Source organism: Dama dama, chromosome 13 (assembly GCF_033118175.1).
Source record: "Dama dama isolate Ldn47 chromosome 13, ASM3311817v1, whole genome shotgun sequence".
In the NCBI taxonomy this organism is placed as follows: domain Eukaryota; kingdom Metazoa; phylum Chordata; class Mammalia; order Artiodactyla; family Cervidae; genus Dama; species Dama dama.
The window spans coordinates 15,313,310-15,334,859 of NC_083693.1; the positions used below are offsets into that span (position 1 = coordinate 15,313,310).

The 21,550-nt window shown below is 40.7% G+C and overlaps 1 protein-coding gene across 1 annotated transcript in view; it reads left to right on the forward strand.

The window, feature by feature from the left end:
• CERS3 (ceramide synthase 3) overlaps positions 1–21,550 on the forward strand; it is a 120,387-nt gene that overhangs the window by 59,115 nt on the left and 39,722 nt on the right. The window contains exon 9 of the mRNA XM_061159718.1: positions 8,141–8,294. Coding sequence (XP_061015701.1) covers positions 8,141–8,294 — 154 coding nt within the window. The remainder of the gene's footprint in view (positions 1–8,140; positions 8,295–21,550) is intronic.

A 21,550-nucleotide genomic window follows, 5' to 3' on the forward strand; every position in this document is an offset into this window, starting at 1 on the left:
AGGGTATTCTTTGCCTGAAACCAGCATTCGTCCTTGTAGGAACAGCAGTTTAGCCTGAAACTGTTGGCCCCTGTCAGAGATGAAACAGACAGGGACCAAACAGGAGGCCTAAACGGATGGTGGTCATCACTGGGCCCCAGAAACAGAAGGCAACATTTGGGGTGAGGGCTGCAGGGTGTGTGACTTTCTTCTGATTGGTTGGTGGTGGACACAGAGTGGTACTCCAGGAATCTGTGTTCAGCCTGAAGTTACCATCCTCCACTTGGGCGGGGGCCCTGTTCTTCAGAAGGACTCAAAGATATTGTTATGCATATTTCTTGAGTAGGAACCAGGACTCTGCCTCAAGGCTGTTCCACCATTTGATTGCTCCTCCTCTGTTTCTGTATCCCTCCCTTCCCTAATCAGCAACTGTTTGAATCTGCCTTTTGGGATTCAGGGAAGGTCAAGGAGGCTGAATGAAGCCTAGATCCTACAGACAAGAAATGGAGAACACAGAACAGATCTGTACTCTAGAGCCCCACAGAATTCTGCTTAGTTTTAATTCAGGGAATTGTGAAACTATGACTCTGATAACTTCCTGTCAAAATGGCGCATAGGACTGCCTCAGTTTGGAGAACAGTCACTGAACTGGAAGTATTTCTGAGTTCCAAGTCCTAGATCTGAGTTTTGTATGATTAAAATCTCAATCTCATGGTCTCCCATTTTGGTGTAACAGACCACACTAGAAGGAATTGGAGTGACAACTGGAATTTTAATAGACAGAATAAATCTCATTTCTTTTCAGAAGAATAAGCATGAAACCAGGTCTGGACCTGGCACTTTAGGGACACTTGTAGCCAGGTAGCCAGTTGCCTAGTTTTATAAAAAGTAAGGTTGCAGTTATTAGCTTCCTACATTGTTCTGAGAATTAGTCTGAAATTACACCCATACTGTGACCTACTTATTTCCATGGATGTCTGAACCATAGCTACTCTATTTTGATTTTTAATTGTGGTATTCTCCTTAATAGCCAAAGCAGATATTACAGTTAACAATGTTAGTGTTTTTCTAGGTATAAGAAAATGCAAGGATTGGGATTCATAAAATCTTTTCCTGAAAATATCTATCTGAAGGACTATTCTTCCAGTTTTTCACAGAGCACAGAGTGCCTCATTTTTTTATCTCCACCCTGAACTCCTTTTAGGGGTGTTAAATGTCAGCAGCTGCAGTGGCTATGATTTGATCTTCACAGAGATAGATGGCACGTGCCAGTTGATAGGGCCCCTTCATGGTCATAAGCTTGACCATGATTTTGGGAGCACATCTCATGACCATTTTGTCCCACGGTACTGAGAATGCTGACAATTCCCAGGTCTGGCAGAGATTTCTCTGACAGGCCTTTCAATGTGCTATTACTGGACTAGGCCATAAAGCAGTATCCAAAATTCTCTGGACCACCTGTCTTACTAGCCTCTTGGTCCAGGAAAACATTCCCTCTTATTGCTTCTTCCCATATCTAGAGTTACATTGTTATCATCATCAATCTCATTTGAAACTATATATTATTTTATCAGAGGCTCAGTCACACACTTGGTAATGTAAGAAACAGCAATTCTGTAAAAAAGGCAAAATACAAATAACATAGCCAGCAGTGTTAGTAAAGTCATAAGTAAGAATTAAGCTAGTGCTTCCATTAGAAGCAGCCCAGTATATCCCAGGTCATCTGACTTAGTCTGTTCCATACAAATCCTTATCTTCCACGGAAATTATATATTGGCAGTGTCTATAAGGTACATAACCCAGTTTCCTAGTGTTACTAGATTGATTATCCTTAGTATGACTTATTTGTTCCCAGCATAGAGGAGACTTTAAACTTAAATTATCATAGCCTGGTGTTATCTATATAAATCCATCCTGTAATTGTGGGAGATATTTTTCCTTTGCTGAAACTTTGTTTATTGCTCTGATTGAGCTTGAGTAATAGAAGAAAACTCAAATTTATGGCCAGGGTCAAAGCAGGCATTATTAGTTGGCCAGGTGAGGAGATCCCATCCAGTAGTATCAGTAGTGACCTGAACATGATTATAATTTTCCTTTTAAAGTAAATTTCCTCAGGGCCAACCAATTTGAGCCTTGGCTTGAAGAAATTCACCAAGGTAACCTAGAACTGGACACAGGTAATTGGCCACAATCCCAACAGTTGGACTGATTTCTAAAAGTAGCATAGGATCAGGCCTAGGATAGAAAAGCTTTTGATTTATATGCAAAGGTCCAAGAAGTTGAGAAAACATTATAAATGGTTGTATGAATCAGGTGCAACATCCTAGGCAAACTGTCTCTCTCTGATGTTGTCTTCTTCTCATCCTGGTGTAGTGCAGTTTCTCCTCTGGGTGTCATTTTATGGTGAGATCAGGTCAGCTGTCCTCTCTATAGACTAGTCCAGTGTAAGGGCCTTTGGAAGTGGAAATTAATCTAAGAGTCAGTTTACCTTCAATTTCACTGTGAATGAGCTAGTTAAGAGCACCTGATAAAAACGTCCTTCCATCCAGATTGGAAACAGTCCATTAAATTATGTCCTTTTCCAGTCCTGGTTGTAGGTTGTGAGGCATCTGTTCTTCGTCCAAAGATAGATTACTAAGATAAGCTTCAGAAACAAACTTAGGGTGTCTCTTAATAATTCAAGTAAATTTTGCATTAATATACCCTAACAGCAAAGAACTATCCAGGAAATGGATCTTAGTAGATACAGACCTTCATTAACAAACTGAGATTTAACATTTATTGAAACATCTTTTTCTCCCTAAAATCACCCTCATTTTTACCAGATATAACCAAATTAAGACTAGTTTGTTTGCGAAATAGTTCTGGTCTCAATAAACCTGACCTGATGATTTATATAACCATAATTGATCATAGACTTTTTGCTTTGCTGAAACTTCTCAGACTGAACTTTTAAAATAAAATCTTTCAGGGCTAGGAAAGTCATGCCAAAGGCTTATCACAGATTTTGCCTAACAAATCTGGGTGAAGTCTTCACTTTTCAAGGTCTCAAAAATTCCTTGAGATTTCTGTACTTGCTAGTGACATAACCTTCCTAACTTATCTGGTAAAGTTATTGGAAACCTAAGAGTTTCCATCTCTGGAGGGGTCAGATAGAAAAGATAATAATTTCCATTTGTTTATAATTTTACCAAATTAATGTCATAATTAGCTTGAGGTGAATATTTCCCCTACTCCTGGAAAACACTGATTCAAACCTGTAAATTTTTTCAGATAGAAACCATAAAAGCTATAAGCATATTCACCAGTTCAGTCCTTTTGTTAACCTTTGTAAAGTCATCAGGTTTCCCATTAGAATACCAGAACATGACAGAATTTTAGGAACTCCATATGAGTTCTGCTGCTGCTGCTGCTAAGTCGCTTCAGTCATGTCCTACTCTGTGCGACCCCATAGATAGCAGCCCACCAGGCTCCCCCGTCCCCGGGATCCTCCAGGCAAGAATACTGGAGTGGGTCGCCATTTCCTTCTCCAGTGCATGAAAGTGAAAAGTGAAAGCGGAGTTGCTCAGTCGTGTCCAACTCCCAGCGACCCCATGGACTGCAATCTGCCAGATTCCTCCATCCATGGGATTTTCCAGGCAGGAGTACTGGAGTGGGGTGCCATTGCCTTCTCTGCACGTAAGTTCTAGGATATCTATATTAGTAACATTTATCATACAATACAACCTGAGAGGATTTATTATGCATTTGATAATAATTCCTTTGTAATTTAACCAACCAAATAAACACAACTAGTTTAATATATCTCTCTTTGGGATGTTTCAGGGGCCCTCTGAAGCATCCCAAAGTTAACTAGAGGTCAAAAGAACTTCAATAGAATTTGATTTAGGAAATTTTGTCCCCCAAAAATCAAAAGGGTTTAGAACAGTCAGTCAGATTTAGCCAATGCTGGTGGGTGTGTCACTTAGCTTGCATGTGTCACAATGGGTATAAATACCAAGGCTCAAAGTCTAGTGAAAGTGGATTCTGCCATCTTGGACTTCGTTGGTTCTAACCAGTTTTCCTGTGGCTAAGTCATTCCTAACAAAATCTACTTACCCAACTAATTGTAATCCAATCTTAGAAAATCCTTATCATGCATAACTCACTCATTTCACTTCTTTTTCATTTCTCACAACTTTTCTTACTAAAAACACTTCTTTGAAAGTTTTTTTCCACATTGTGTTTGTTCCTTTTCTTGTTAACAAGTTTGTTTAACAGACAGAATACAGTCTTATTTGACCTCTAGTAAATCTAGGTACAACAGAAGTGTTATAGTTATTGATGGTTCTAAAGACATGTCTATATAACCACTATTAATTTAATATTGAATATTTCCTAGTTCACATGAACCTGAAATTCATTTAGCTTAATTTGGAATTGTTTGCTTTGTAAGCACTTACATTTGTTTAAGCCATTTAAATAGAGCTCATTTACAAATTAATCTCAACAATATTATCCAGAGACAAAGACACATACTGAGACACACATATATCCAGACAACCACAACACAAGATTTGGCTTCATTTTCTAAACTTAGTCATGAATCAGATATTACAATATAAAATTCACTAGTTTATAAATAACAGTTGGGATAAATAACATATTTAAAAGCTTCTTCTTTCCATTTGCCCTTCAGTCTTAAGAATTAGAAATGGTCTAGATTAGTGTCCCTGAGAGCCTGATCTCAAGGCAAGGAAGAGAAAACCAAGCTCTAACAAAACAGCATCAGGTCTAAAGAAAATGGCAGCCACACAAAGCAAAATGGCCATCATAAATCACAACACAGAACACATACACATACCCAACCATCCCAATCAGACACTCCCTTAAAGGCAAGATTATATTCTCTCAGAAAACCTCCTATAGAGACAGAACTTCAGATCCAAGTTCTAACAGAGTGAATGAAAGTAATCTCAAGTCTTCAAAGATTTCAAAGGGAGGAAAGGGAGCCAGGCTGAAGGAAGACGGGGTAGGAGGCAGGATGGGGGAGCAAAAGGGGTGACCTTATAGACGTCTCTTGCCACCTGCAGATACTCAGGTGTTATGGGACTTCTGGACCTCCAGAGAAGGGAGGACTAGAAATCGGCCCTACCAGAAACCAGGACAGACCAGAACAGAATCAGAATTCTAGTTCTCTCCCAAGCAGAGGTCATTGGCCTCTGATCCTCAGCTCAGTCTGAGGCCCTTCGAGCAGACTCCTGTGTCTAAGACTGGGGGACTAGAAAAAGTGGTAGGATAGGAAGGGTTAAGGAGAGGGAAGGTGAGAGAGGTCAATAAAGTCTCTTGTTCCTTACCTGGTCTGGGCACCCTGGCCAGTTGTCTGCGTCAGGAGGAGACCAAGGACAAAAGGGTCCTGGTTGGAGCTGCTGGGTCTGGTCCATCGGCAGGCAAGCTGGTCCCCAAGCACCCTGAGTGGTCAGTGTGTCAGTCGTGGTGAAGAAGAGTCCCCACCAGAGTCACCATTTGTTGCAGGAAGGGGGACCCCTTCCAGGGCCCAGAAGCAGGCTCTTGTTTAACAGTCAGAAACGAATTGTCTGAGGAGACACATGTGCTGACAGAGCAAGAGGTTCTGTTTGGAAAGGGCCCCCGGGCGGAGAGCAGTCGGCTGAGGGAACCCAGGGGGCTGCTCTGCCCCATGGCTCGCAGTCTCAGGTTTTATGGTGATGGGATTAGTTTCTGGGTGGTCTCTGACCAATCATCCTGACTCAGAGTCCTTCCTGGTGGTGCGCACATCACTCCTCCAGGAGGGATGCCAGTGACGAGGATTCTGGGATGTGGTCAGGCACATGATGTCTCCTTTTCACTTTTCCCAAACTCTTCCGGTTGGTGGTGGCTTATTAGTTCCATGTTCCTTACCAGGACCTCCTGTCATAAAACATCTCATGAGAATGGTGACTATGGTACCTGGCCAGGGTAGGCAGATTCAGTCAGTGTGCTTCCCCTAACACGCCAAATTGTTCAAACAGTGTAAACTTTTTTTTAAAAAAACATAAAGTGGGGGTTTATTTAAGTAAGGATACGCTCTCAGGGAGAGTGAGCAGGCAGGTGAGGAGCTGCCACACTGGATTTCTTTGGTAAACTGGTTATGATGGGCATAGTAATGAAGGGGCAGGATATTCACTAAGGAGGAACTTGGGGGGGGGGCATCTTCCCCAATTTTCATGCCTGCTCCATTTTCCTGAGAGGAGGAGGGATTTTTGTCTTTATTTAGCTTAGATCAGAAGTGTCAGTGCATGATGGGTACTTCTTATCTATAAGGCTAATTTTATTTGTAATAAGATCATAATGAGCAAAAGGTTACATTTGGACACAGGAGATTCCCACCTTTTCCCACCTTTCTTTGTCTTCTGTTCAGACCCTTATCACCCAATATCGTATCAGTCTGAAGATTTCTGCTTTGTTTTGTCTGCCTATGGATCCCTGCTGTTTACAAGCTGTGTGATTTCCTGCCACCTGGTCCCTGTCCCTATCTGCTCATATCTAGCTACCTGCATGCTATAAGATTTCCCCCTCAAGGAGTCTGGATTCTTAAAACCTTATAAGTAGCAGAGGGACTGATGGTCCATCTTCTGTAACTGCTTCAAGCTGACCATGGGCATTGTCCCTACCTGTGGGTCCAGATCTCCTTGCTGTTTGTCAGAGATAGGGTTCTAGGGATTGTGTGTAAACTGTTTTTGATTTAAAGCTAAATGAAACTGAACATAAGATCCCACAAGTGATACTTTTACTACAATGGCAAAGTCTCTACAGAATAATAATAAGTGCTGCTGAAGATGAGCAGCAACTGGCATTCTCATTCTTTGCTGATTGGGATGCAAAATAGCCATTTTGGAAAACAAGTTTTCAGTTTCTTGGAAAGTTAAGCATATGCTTGGCAGTGTGATACCCAGTAATCCCACCTGTATGTATTTACCCTTGAAAAATGAAAACTCACGTGCACACAAAAACATATATATTACATAAATATTTATAGCAGTTCTGTCCACAATTGTCAAAAACTGGAAAAAATGCAAATGGTGACTAATGGGTATACCCACACAATGGAATACCACTCACTAGTTTAAAAAAATAGTGCTATTGATACCCACAACAACTTACATGACTCTCAGAGGCTCTGTGCTGAGTGAAAGAAGGCAATCTCAAAAGCTGACACACTGCATGATTCCATGTATATGGCCTTCTTGACAAGATGAAATTAAAGGGGTGGGGAATAGATAAGTGGTTGCCAAGTGCTAGGCCTGGGGGTATGACTATAAAGGTTTGGGGGTTGATGGAACCACTCTGTCTCTGTACTGTGGTGGTGGTTACACAAATCTATGCTGTTATTGTAATTTGTAGAACTGCACACCCCCAAATAGTCAATTTTACTATATGTTAATTTAAAAATAAAATTTAAATATAGGTAAGAAAAATTAGAAGATAATGCACAAAATTGCAGTATTATTTTTTAAAATTGTAATTCTATGGGCAACTTTCTTATTTTTCCAATTTTGTATGAACAAACTATTTTTATAATTCAAGTAATATACTTACAAACATGTCTAAACAGCAATGTTTGCAGTTTGGGAAGACAACAGATAGCCTTCATGCTGCAATTGTATCTGAAGGCACTGTGCATCCTGGTCATTGAGGGCAGTTCATATTGTGTCCAGGAGTCTGTTTATGAAATTAATAAAGTATTCAATTCACTTTGGCAAGTGGAAGTAAAAGTAATAATAGAATTTTTGCTTCTTTAAAAGTCTGTTTTATCCAGAAAATTTACTCACGTAGAATTTCCCATTCACTTTTGATGCCAAATAAATGAGACTGTGTCCAAAAGGCAATAATAACCCATGCACACATGCATTATCTCGTATTCTCCAATCCCAGGAAGGTGGGTGGGATTAGTATATACAGTTCTCTTTGCAGAGAGGAAACTGAGGTAGAGGAACATTTGTGACTTTCCAAAAATGATATAAAAGGTGATATTACCATATTGGTTTTTTTTGAGTCTTTCCTGGACATTATTAGAAATAAAATAAATGTTGTATGCCTTGGGAGAAAAAATACTTGTTTCCTCACTGAAAATTCAGAAGTGCTTTGACTGTAATGAAACATTCTCATTTGTTTGGTTTTTCAGGATTTTATATTGCACGCTGATTCTGCCTCTGCACTACCTTCAACCTTTCTTTTCATACATCTTCCTCAACCTACAGCTCATGGTCCTGCAAGTTCTTAATCTTTATTGGAGTTACTTCATCCTGAAGATGCTCAAAAGAAGTATATTCACGAAGGTAAGGGCTGTTCAGGTTTTATTGCTCTTAGCAAGTAGATTTCATTGCCGGAACAAAGGTGAGGCCCAGATGATGGAACATTCTACTTAATTTATACTTAACCAGAATTTTTTCTTGATTTGATCATCTTGATGAGAATTTCTCTGAAATATTTTTAAAAATATTATAACAGAGATTGAGAATTTGTCTTTTCAAGTTCTTTATGTGTGACAGGCCCCTAATAAGTAATTTTGAACATACAAATGAATAAACAATTTTGGGAAAGAAGTCACAGCATTTTGGATGGCCAGTTACAAGATAATTTATGAATCTGTTTATGGTCATTAAGTAGATTTCCAAGGTGTTCTTAAGAAATTGCTTTTATTAGAGGACAAGGATTTTCTGGAAAATTTTTATTCAAGAATTGATTGCTGCTTCTTGAAGAAAGTCCTAACAAGTCTAAATTTGCTCCGGTTTGGGGCAGGCTAAATTATGGTGAGAGTTCAGTGCTGTTTCAGATCCTTAGTTCACCTTGGCTGATTGTCCAATTTGTGCATAATGCTCTCCCCCTGAACTTTCTTCTCTCTGAAATTTTGTCCATCATTTGCTGATACTCTTTTTCTGAAAATATTTTCTTCCCTAAGAAATGAATAATACATTTTAGACAATGGAAGGGAATTTTTTTGTTTGATTTAGAATTCTAGTTTTTAATTTCAGAACAGGGGAGGAGATGGCTTAAAGAAATGAATAAGACACAAATCGTTGCTTTTGGGGAATCTAGTTGGGGAATATTCATCTACTAGCAACTATATTTGTTATATAGAATGTCCTGTGCTAAAGAGAGGTCCCAGAAACTTGTTGTGAAAAACAAAAGAGAAATTGACTGAAGGTGACCAGGGAAAGTTTGGTATAGATGGAATTTGACTGGAATTTTTAAGGCAAGTTAAAGAAAAAATCAAGTCATAACTCCTTCCTTGCCTGGAAGTCATACATATGAGGGAATTTTAATTAAAAATCTTTCAAGGTGAAATTACAGCTGGCCCACTTTTGGGTGTTACCTAATCCCTGTATAACATAGCATTGTATCATGATCAGAATGAGTGACATATGTAACAGATGTGCTTATAGTTTATTTGATAAGCTCATTTTTAAAATGAAATCTCTGGTTAATTTATTTTCCTACTTTAGCATTTATGTCTCAAAGATCATTAAAAAGTTGACAAGTAAAGTTCAGGTTGCCATAAATGACCTCTAGGTCTTCTAAATCTAGACAAAGGTATTGGAAATTAGGCTTCATCTGGATTAATCCCAAATCAAATCTTGAATTTTTTTTAAACTAAATTGATGATTTGAACTTGTTTTCCTGAGAAAAGATTCTTTTCTTTAGCTGAAATGGCTTAGAAAATAAACCTCTCATTGAATGATTCTAGTTTATTAATGTTCTCAATAGTTTTTCTATGATCTCTGCAAAAATTACTTCATCCCTCAGTGTCAGGTACAGTTGAAGTAACTGAATTTGAGCAGTTAAGACAATCTGCATATCCAGGGGTTGGAAGGAAGGCAGGTCACTGAACTGAGCCTGCCCTGCCTTCGGGTTCAGCCTTCCTAGAGCTCCTGTCCCAGTCAGAAGCGGTTCCCTTTTGAACTGGTCATTGTTGTTGTTCAGTCCCTAAGTCATGTCAGACTCTTTGCAACACTATGGACTGTAGCCCGCCAGGCTCCTCTGTCCATGGGATTCTCCAGGCAAGAATACTGGAGTGGGTTGCCATTCTCATCTCTTGGGGATCTTCCTGACCCAGTGATCAAACCCACATCTCCTGGTGAGTGACAATAATTACAGGCTTGGAAGGGATCCAGGCAGAACAAAACTTGGAAACTAGAAAATACTCTTTTTTGGTTTCATCATGATTTTCATATTTCTGATCTCTAATGGGTAATACCAAGCCTGATTAAAAACCCTGTGGGTTGGGGAGCTGTGGACAGGAATTCCTGATTTCTCATGCCGTACTTTGGAAAAGCTGTTTCCAATTGCAGTTTGACAGCAGCAGAGGAGGCCCCCGCGGCCCTAATCCTTGCAGCCCTTATGACTTCAGCTGGCTTGCATGTGCACTCTGTTTTCCACAGCAGTGGCAAATCTGGCTGTGAAATCAGCTTCTTCCTCCAAAGCCATAAAGCCGCCTTTTAAAGAATGCTGTTTGAAAGCGTAGTTGCATTGCAAAGGGGAGGAAAGAGATAGAGGCAGGAGCTGAAATTTTTAGAGGACAGCTAACAAGTCAGTTTTCAATTCTGTTTAGTAAATAGTTAGCATTTAACACATAACACAATTGTTACTAAGGTGATTAATTCTTGATATTTATAAAATGGAATTGCAGAGGTTTGTAGGCCTCTAAAATATTTTTTAAAATCTTATAACAGACATTGAGAATTTGTCTTTTCAAGTTCTTTATGTCTGACAGGCCCCTAATAAGTAATTTTGAACATACAGATGAATAAACAGTTTTGGAAAAGAAGCCACAGTATTTTGGATGGCAAGTTACAAAATAATTTATGAATCTGTTTATGGTCTCTATGAATTTGCATGGTAGACTGAAAAGATTAAAGTGATTATTCTTTAAAAAAATAGTGATATTTTTAAGAATAGGAAAAACTTACTTTCCCTAAGCAATAGGATTTCTGCATGCTTATGATGAATTTGCTACTTTAGAATAACAATATTGTTGTAATTTCAGGAAACTAACATATAAACACCATGGTTAGCAGGCAGCTTGCTGTTAAGAATAAGAATTGGCATTGAAACTTAACTGGTTCCTATAAAATGGAGAATTTTGTGATGAACTACCAGCCCACACATCACATCGGGAAGTATGATGGGCTGACATATTCAGCTTACTCTCTTTGCAAACATGAGAAGTGCTTTCAGAGGAAATTAGAAGAAGCATAGCATGCTTTTGTTTGATATTACTTAGAACTTGATCATTCTTAAGTTTTTGTTTTCTTTCTTCTAAATATCATACCGGGTGCTGGCCAACTCAAGCATGTTTCTGTGACATCTTAGACTGGTACATCGCCAGAACATGGAGGTGGGACTGTAGCCTGCAGCTGTTACAGCCAGGCTGGAGAAGCCAGTGCCTTGGCAACTGGCCCTAGCCATCTGCTCTTGACAAGCAGTGTCTCTTAAGTTCACAGAATGACACTTCAACACATGCAGAACTATTTTAGTTAGGGAAAGGAACACTCTAATAAGGGAAACTGAGGAAACTGAGGCTCAACCAAATTCACACAATAATTGCATGGTAAGGTCAAGACTAAAAGACCGTGAACCTTTTAACTTATAATTGTTGTTGTTCAGTTGCTAAGTCATGTGCGACTCTTTGCAACCCCATGGACTGCAGCATTCCAGGCTTCCCTATCCTTCACCATCTTCCGGAGCTTACTCTGATTCATGTCTGTTTGGTTGATGGTGCCATCCAACCATCTCATCCTCTGTCGTCCCCTTCTCCTCCTGCCTTCAGTCTTTCCCAGCATCAGGGTCTTTTCCAGTGAGTAAGCTCTTCGCATCAGGTAGCCAAAGTACTGGAGTTTCAGCTTCAGCATCAGTCCTTCCAATGAATATTCAGGACTGATTTCCTTTAGGATTGACTGGTTGGATCTCCTTGCAGTCCAAGGGACTCTCAAGAGTCTTCTCCAACACCACAGTTCAAAAGCATCAATTCTTTGGCACTCAGCTTTCTTTATGGTCCAACTTTCACATCAATTCATGACCACGTAACATCATACTTTTGACTATATGGACTTTTGTTGGCAAAGTGACGTCTCTGCTTTTTAATATGCTGTTGGTCATAGCTTTTCTTCCAAGGAGCAAGTGTCTTTAAATTTCATGGCTGCAGTCACCATCTGCACTGATTTTGAAGCCCAAGAAAATAAAGTCTGTCACTGTTTGCATTTTTTCCCCATCTATTTGGCATGAAGTGATGGGACTAGATGCCATGATCTTTTTGAATGTTGAAATCTTTTTAAAATTTTGTTTATTTTTTATTGAAGGATAATTGCTTTACAGAATTTTGTTGCTTTCTGTCAGACATCAATATGAACCAGCCATAGGTATATATATATATATGTCCCCTCCCTCTTGAACCTCTGGAGCAGGACCAGATTAGAGTCTGAGCTGCCTCCACAGCAGGTCCAGAGACCAGTGTAGTGTTGGAGGGCATATAAGGGAGGCGAGGTGGACTGTGACTCCAAGTGAGGGAAAGGACACTGACAGCAGAGACACAGAAAAAATGTATTATTTTCATATTTTGAATGTTGAGTTTTAAGTCAGCTTTTTCACACTTCTTTCACCTTCATTAAGAGGCTGTTTAGTTCCTATTCACTTTCTACCAAAAGGGTGGTGTCATCTGCATATCTGAGGTTATTGATATTTCTCCCAGCAGTCTTGATTCCAGCTTGTGCTTCATCTAGCTCGGCATTTCGCATGGTGTATGCTGTGTATAAGTTAAATAAGCAAGGTGACAATATACAGCCTTGAGGTACTCCTTTCCCAATTTTGAACCAGTCCATTCTTTCATGTCCAGTTCTAACTCTTGCTTCTTGACCTGCATACAGGTTTCTCAGGAGGCAGGTCGGGTGGTCTGGTATTCCCATCTTTTTAAGAATTTTCCAGTTTGTTATGATTCACACAGTCAAAGGCTTTATTTAGCATAGTAGATGAAGCAGATGTTTTTCTGGAATTTCCTTACTTTTTCTATGATCCAAAGGATGTTGGCAGTTTGATCTCTGGTTCCTCTGCCTTTTCTAAACTCAACTTTTACATCTGGAATTTCGCAGTTCATGTACTGTTGAAGCCTAGCTTGAAAAATTTTTGAGCATTACCTTGCTAGCATGTGAAATGAGCACAATTGCAGTAGTTTGAACATTCTTTGGCATTGCCCTTATTTGGATTGGAATGAAAACTGATCTTTTCCAGTCCTGTGGCCACTGCTAAGTTTTCCAAATTTGCTGACATATTGAGTGCATCATTTTAGCAGCCTCATATTTTAGGATTTTTTTTTTATCTTTTAGGATTTGAAATAGCTCAGCTGGAATTCCACCACTTCCACTAGCTCTGTTGGTAGTGGTGCTTCCTAAGGCCCACTTGACTTCACATTCAAGGATGTCTGGCTCTAGATGAATGACCACACCAGCATGGTTATCCAGGTCATTAAGACTTGCCACCTGGGAAGTCCTATAATACTTAACCTTTCCTAATTTTTCAGGGAAGAAGATTAATAACAAGAAAATTAATTTAAAACAGTTGAATAGAGTAAAAAATAGTACAGAAACAAACTGAATAATCAAAATAGTCGATTAAAACATAGGTCCTTCGATTTGTTTTTGAACTTTTTAAAAGCATAAAACAGTTTTGTAATTATTTTTTGAATGATTTTTAATCTTTACTTTTTATCTCCTAATAAAGAAAGCATGTAGGGTAATAGCTAAGACTAATGGCTCTATGCAGATTTGTATCTTGAGCATTATTATTTCTCTTCATTGCCTCAGTTTCCTCACCTATAAAATGAGGCTGATAATATTAGTGCCTGCCTTGTAGGAGAAAGACCTTAGAAGAATGTCTGGCACCCAGTGCCCACATGATAAATGTTAGCTGCCATCATCATTGTCACTGTTATAAGGCAGCACTATTCCTTGTGCTGAATCCCAGAGACCCTGTGAGTTTCAAGTGACCTGGCAGTTTACTTGCAGTCAAGCTCTCCCTTCCATTTGCTTAGATAAAGCTACAGCTGATGTCAGAGGTCAGAGTCCTTGACTTTCTGCCAGTGGCTCCAGTGATAGTTTCCTAAACTGTCTTCTGCCAGTTGACTTTCACAACTCACATTCTAGATAGTACTTTTGGACACATTCACTCAGATATCAGCATTTTAGGGAAGAAACACAAAATCTGTAACTTCAAAGAAGACTTCAGTTCTCTTTTCTTAGTCGGCGATAGTGGATGTAAAAACAGCTGAACAAGACATGATAAAAATATCACAAAGACTGACCACTGAGGTAGAGTGTTATAAAAATGCTATTGGTTTATATTTCCATATGTCTGGGTATTATGTAGATTAATTTGTTTAACAATCTATTCAAGGAGCAACAGTGGAATCTATAAAATTTGATAAAAATAATTTTTCAAAGTTACTGGACTCAAAGAATTTCAAACTTGAATGTTCTTCTATGCTTGATGTTCAGTCCAGCCACAAATAGAGAATCACATGGGATTTCGGAGCTGGAAGAGACTACTAAGTGTCTGCCAGGAAACCAGGATCCCCTCAGGGTGCTGCTGCTGCCACCCCCTGACGTCCATGTGAATGGTTGTCTCTGTTGTCTGGAGGAGGGGAAAGCTCAGTGAGGAACGCATACAACTCACCCAGGGCCACACAGCATTGGGAATTCTTGAGGTTAATGCTGTTCTCTGCCTCCCCAGGAACAGTGTACATCTGTGTGTGTGTGTTTAGTGTGGTTATGGTCACTTCCCACAAACTTCATGATCTTGTCATTGACTTTGCTTGGTTACCTTGGCAAATAATTGGTTAATTCCAACTGTTCATAGAGGCTACTCTTCAGAAAATCTCACTGAGGGCAAATTCCCATTGGGAAATTTTCTGGCTTAAATCAATCATAAATCTCTTTTACACCTGAGTGTAGAGTTGTTTAACGAAGTCAAAGATAATAAAAAAGAAAACATATCTTGAGTGAGGACCAGGCCCACGAGTAGACTGGCCTCTTCTAAGCCGCATGCCCCCAACGGAACCTCTGCTGCTTTGCCCTCTACTGAGAGGCCTCCACAATAGGCCCACATGTACAGCCAGGGCCCCGAGGTGGTTGCTTGGGAGAAGCCCCAACCTCACATTCACAGTGGAGGTGGAAGTGGCACAGAACTGGAAGGAGAGGATCACCTGCCCAAAGGGGAATCGGAGGCGTGGAGGAAGGAAGGGACTTCCTAAGGCCATGCAAATCCAGACTGGAACTGCCAGCATCCTTCTCAAGGAACACCTTTTTTTCACGCTAGGATAGCATTATGCAGGCATTTTCTTACACTGGCATGGGTCAATATGTTTTCTCAAGCTATCTGGCGATTCTTCCATTGGTTTTTTTCTAAACTGTTGCTTATTTCTGTCAAAACAGTCACTGGGAGGCACACAGCAAGATGCCCACACCCAGTCCCTGTGAGGCAGCCCCTCTTCCCGTGGCTGAGGACAGCAGTGTATCTTTTCAGCTCTTAATTCCAAGCACACTGACCTCTGAGGGAGAAAGATTAAATTAGGATTTTTAAATAAGGAAAAACAAGATTTTATTTCTGTTTTCTTCAATCTACCCTCTGTTCCTTTGGAATCAGGCATGGAAAGTGGCTGGGTATTGGTAGCTGAGTGGGGCCTGTTCCCTCTAGGAGATTTCAGCTGCTGAGTGTCTCTTTAAAAATGACAAACCTCCCTTTCCTGCAGTTGCCCATGAACTATGTAATTATATGGTGCTTTTCCATACTTAATCAGGTATTGGCTCCCTATGCATGTACTCGTAAGTTTCTTATCTTATCTGTTTTCTAACAATGGTTATCAATATGCTGTTCTTGGAGGTACTGGACTACACAGGTTGTTTGATGGACAAGCGGTTGACTGAAGCTGTTGTGGAAGGAAGGCTCCAGTTCGGGTGAGAGCTGTCCCATGAAGTATTTTTGAGGACAGCAATGGCTGCTTAAATCCTGCCTTTATTTCCTCTGTCCCAAACGTTGACATGATGCTCCCCTCATAGTGTATTGCTGAAGTTGAATAGGAGGGGGGCTGTGGGGGAAGACCCAAGTGAAAATAGATAAAAGAAACTCCAACATCTCTTGTACTCATGTTTTTAAAAAATAATTTCACAAAATGGAATGGGTTTTTATATACTCCTAAAAAGAATAAATATTCTTCATTTTATTATTAGAGAAACAGATGCATAAGTACATGCACATAAACACACATACATACACAAGTGTTTTATATGGAACTTGAGTTTCAGTTTCTGTATCAGCCTACACAAGGGGACAAGCACAATTCATGGCTTTTAATAAATCTACACATTCACACCAGAATGTGAAAGTTTTATTAATGGGCTCTTGGGCCAGAGAGATTGGTAAGAGCACATGGGGGGAAGAGTGTGCCTGGCCAATCCTGTCCCTGTTATTCTCCCACAGTTTTCTGTGGCCGTTACCCCTCCGTGCCCCTACTGCATAAGACTCAGGAGAGGGCTTTACGTAACACAAAAGGAACCTTATTCCTTAAAATTCATTTTGCTTGTAGATATGGATAAAACTAGTTCATTTTTAAAACATTTTCATTTTGATTTATCATGTGGGTTTTAGCGCTTGAATGATTTATGATGCAGATGGCTTTATCTGAGTTCTGTTTGGGGAATAGCAAGCATGCCATCTGTGGAACTCTGACTTTCAGTGGAGCTATTTTCTATTTTCTTCAATTAGTGTCTCCTTGCCACATGTGTCAGGCTCAGGAACTCTTAAAAGCAAGCAGCACCGGGTACATGCGCCCTTTCTATGGCTCTGAAGTGTATCTTGCAGGCCTGCCCTGAGTCCTATCATCTCCTCAACATTGCTCTGAGCAGCTCAGGCCTGTAGGTGTGCTTCTGTAATGTTTTTAGTGTGAACCCGGAAACCGTGGTTAGGTCTTCTAAGGGAATGGGATTGGCTGTTCTTCCTTGTTGGCTGGGTTGGGCCCTTCAATCCCATCACTGGAGCACTATGTTGAGGCCTGGCCACAATGAGGTTGCAAGCTAAGGTGAGTACTGGTCCTACTCAGTAGCTTCACTAGGTGGCTACTTACATCATGATTTGATAGAAGCCAATCAACCTTTCTGCACCCCCAACAATCAATTTATCTACTACTTTGGGTGCAAGATGATATGAAGAGTGTGGAGAAAGTCCAGCCCCAGGGAGGCCCCAGGATCTCCGCTATCCCGAAAAAGAATAATGAGAGGGAGGTAAACTTAGTGAAGATGTAGAAGAGACCCAATCAGACTTTATCTCCTTTCTGTAGCCATTGTTTCTTCTCCATATCACGTGTTAGGATGAGTGTGTATGTGTGTGGATGCATATACAGAAGGCTTTAGGGGTTCTCTGGGATTCCACACCTGTGAGGGAGGGAATGGAGCTGAACTGGGCAGAGGGAGAAATTAAAATATGGTGCAATTGCTACCAAGGCCTCAGCCCACCCTCTAGAGCACCCTAGAGCTGAGTGGCCCTTCAGAGATATTACAGCTAAAGCAGTGGGACCAGACCTCTGTACCCCAGCATTAACCTGTCACTGGATGTGGGCTGCCCTTTGGAGGAGGGGCATGACTATGGTCAAAGGAGCTCCCTTTAGCCATGGATAATACCAGATAAGAGCACAGCTAGAAGCTCTCACGGCTGGGAAATCAGAGCTGTGGTCCTGAATGGGCTTCTGGGCTGTGCATCATAGGGTCCATGTGGCCTCCAATCTCTGCCTGCCTTACTGCAAACCTAGCACCAGCCCCCACAAAGAGAACTACATCTACCCTCTGTAGGGAGGCAGATTAGAGGTCAGCGGGTATGGGTTCCCAGACACTTAGATGTGAAGCCTCAAAGAAGTTATTTATTTTTCATCCTCTATTTTCTTTCTTTTTTAATTGAAGTGTAGTTGATTACAATATTATATTAGTTTCAAATGTACAACAGAGTGATTCAATATTTTATAGATTATATTCCATTTAAAGCTGTAACCAAATAATGGCTATATTTATTTCCCCACGTTGTACAGTATATCTTTGTTGCTTACTTATTTTCTACATAGTAGTTTGTGTCTCTTAATCCCATTTCCTTATCTTGCCCCTTCCCACTTCCTTCTCCCCACTGGTAACTACTAGTTTTACCTCTGTGTCTATGAGTCCATTTCTGTTTTATTATATACATTCATTTGTTTCATCTTTTGGATTCCACTTGTAAGTGATAATGTAGAGTATTTGTCTTTCTCCATCTGACTTACTTCATTAAGGTCCATTCATGTTGTGAGTAGCAGAATTTCATTCTTTTTATGGCTGCATAATATTCCATTGTGTATATATACATCCACCACATTCTTCTTTATCCATTCTTCTGTTGATAAGCACTTAGGTTGCTTCCATGTCTTGGCTATTGTAAATAATGCTGCTATGAGCATTAGGCTGAATATATCTTTTCAAATTAGTGTGTTTGTTTTCTTCTGATATATCCCCAGTAGTGGAGTTGCTCAGTCATATGGTAATTCTGTTTTTAGTTTTTTTGAGCAAACTTCACACTGTTTTCCATAGTGGCTGCATAAATCTACAATCCCACAAACACTCTGTGTGTGTGTGTGCACACACATGCACTCTGTTACTCAGTCATGTCTGACTCTTTGTGACCCTGTGGACTATTGCCAGCCAGGCTCCTCTGTCCATGGGATTCTCCAGGCAAGAATATTGGAGTGGCTTGCCGTTTTCTCCTCCAGGGGATCTTCCCTGACCCAGCAATCGAACCCATGTCTCCTGAGTCTCCTGCATTGGCAGGTGGGTTCTTTACCACTGAGCCACCCAGGAAGCCCCACAAAATTGTACTAGGATTTTAAATGGTAACTTTGCTGGGTAGGGTATCCTGGGTTGCAGGGTTTCCCTTTCAACGCTTTTAGTATATCATGCTACTGTCTTCTAGCTTGCTATGTTACTACAGAAGAATCAGCTGTTAGCCTTATCATATACAAAGGGTTCCCTTGTATCTCTTTGTTTTTCTCCTGTTGCCTTTAGAATTCGCTCTTTGACTCTTCCCATTGTAATTATGATCTTTCTTGGTGTGTGTCTGTTTGGGTTCATCTTATGTGGGACCGTCTGTGCTTCCTATACCTGGATATCTGTTTTCTTCTTCAGGTTTGGGATGTTTTCAGCCATAATTTCATTAAATACATGTTCAATCACCTTCCCTCTCTCTTCTCCTTCTAGGATACTTGATGTTATCCCAATGATCCCTTAAACTGTTTCCATTAAGAAAAATGGTTTTTTCTTTTTGCTGTTCTGATTGTGTGCTTTCCATTATTCTGTCTTCTAGTTGACTTATGTGTTCTTCTGTATCATCTGGTCTGCTGTTCATTCCTTTCAGTGTTTTGTTTTTTCATTTAAGTTATTGTAGTCTTCTGTTCTGACTGGATTGTTTTTATACTTTCTAGTTCCTTGCTAAAAGTTTCACTGTGTTCATCTGTTCTTTTCCCTAATTCAGTTTGCATTCTTATTAGTAATGCTTTGAATTCTTTATCTAGTAAATTGTTTATTACTGTTTAATTAGTGTTGTTTTTTAAGGGGGATTCTCTTGCTCCTTCAGTTGAGGCAAATTCCTCTGTCTTATTTTGCTTGTCTTCTTCTCTCTATGAAATTAGGTAAAATAATTACCTATCGCAGTCTCGAAGGGGTGTCCTTATGTGGGAGCATCCCTATGCAGTCTGCATGTGCCCAAGTGGCCTTGTTGGGAGAGCTGGGTTTGGCACGAACATAAGTCATGCCTTTCATCAGGGTGAACTGGCAGTTCCCACCTTGGAAGGAAGTGGGCCTGGAGAAGGAGGAGCTAGAACCAAAGTCATGTGAGAGGTAGCACTTCCACCTCTGCCTAGTGGGTGTCACCCCCTTGTTGGTGCTTTTGCCATTACTGTAAAAAAAGCCACAGATTCCCAAGCACAGAGTTTAGTTAAGGCATTTCAAAAGCACAGCTCTGCAATTTTATTGAAGCTGTGGTTGCAGATGTCATTCCCAGAGTATATGGAAGTGCTGTGGCAGAGATTATTCATAATTTTATCCTCTTAGCATATTTTTATCATTGTCAAAGTTTATTTTGTTAAGTAATCCTTGCAATAATTTTTGAGGCCTGTACACCAAGGCCAGCTGCTTACTTTCACTAATGGGTAAATCATGATTAATTCATGATTCATGTTTCAAGTTGTTGGAGCAGAAGCTCTGTCTAAGTGTGTGCTGTGTCCTGGCCCTGGCACCCTCAGCTCATAAGGGTAGCAGAGTTGGAGTAAGAGAGGCTGGGTACTCAACAAGGGTCATGGCAGGGGTTGTGGTGGCCTGGCTGCCATCAGAGATGAGATCTGCCTCTGTTTTGTGTCTGCAATCGCCAGGATTGGCTGCCTGCTCCCTGTTCAGTTGCCACTTAAGATTTGAGCTGCCACAGCATCTCATCTTTGAGATTTTCCTTGGTTGTGGTTGCCCGTGCTCCCGTGTGGAGTTGCAACACAAGGCAAACAGGGCTGGGGTATTGGCTCAGCTTGGGCTGAGGGGCATGCTAGGGTAGTCACAGAAAACCAGTCAGACAGCCATGTGGTCTCAGTCCACTCTTTCTACCCTGCCTGGGAGCAAGCAAGTGTTCCCACGCTTCTCATGAGCAGAGTCTAGCTTTCGCTCAGACCTTCTATTCGTGTTACCAGTCCTCCTACTAGACAAGGGATTTCACCTTCCCTTTGTTGGACCCAGGGCTGAGGTGGCCAATATGTGCCTCAAACCACTCACTCCCCAGGAAGCATCTCCTCCCATGTCATCTCCTTTTTCTCTGAGTCCCTCCAGGGCCCAGGTCCAAATGCAATTGCTTCTCTTTCCTTCCTGCATGTGTCTTCCTTACAGTCTTGGTTGTAAACAAGAGGTTTACTGCCAATTTCAGTTAGATTTCAGTGAGAAGTTTTCCACATGTAGGTGTATTTTTGATGTGTTCATGGGGAGAGGTGAGTTCTGTGTCCTCTTTCTCTGCCATCTTGATTTGAGTCTCCACCTTTCATTCTCTAATTCAAGTTGGTAACTGCCTACCTTCCTTACAGGGTTGTGGTAAGGATAAAATGGTGATCTAAATGAAATTCTCCCTCACAGATCACAACCTTGTCATGGGAAAGGGGCTTGTGTAAGTCAGTGAAGCTATGAACCATGCTGTACAGGGCCACCCAAGACATACGGGTCACAGTGAAGAGTTACGACAAAACGTGGTCCACTGGGAGAGGGACGGGCTCCTCTGACTGACTGAGTCACTCCAGTATTCTTCCTGCGAGAACCCCACAAACAGTATAAAAAGGCAAAAAGATTGGACACCAGAAGGTGATCTCCCCAGACTGGATGGTGTCTAATAGGCTACTGGGGAAGAGCAGAGGGAAATTACAAATAGCTCCAGGAAGAATGGAGCGGCTGGGCCAAAGCGGAAATGATGCTCAGTTATGGATGTGTTTGGTGATGAAAGTAAAGTCTGA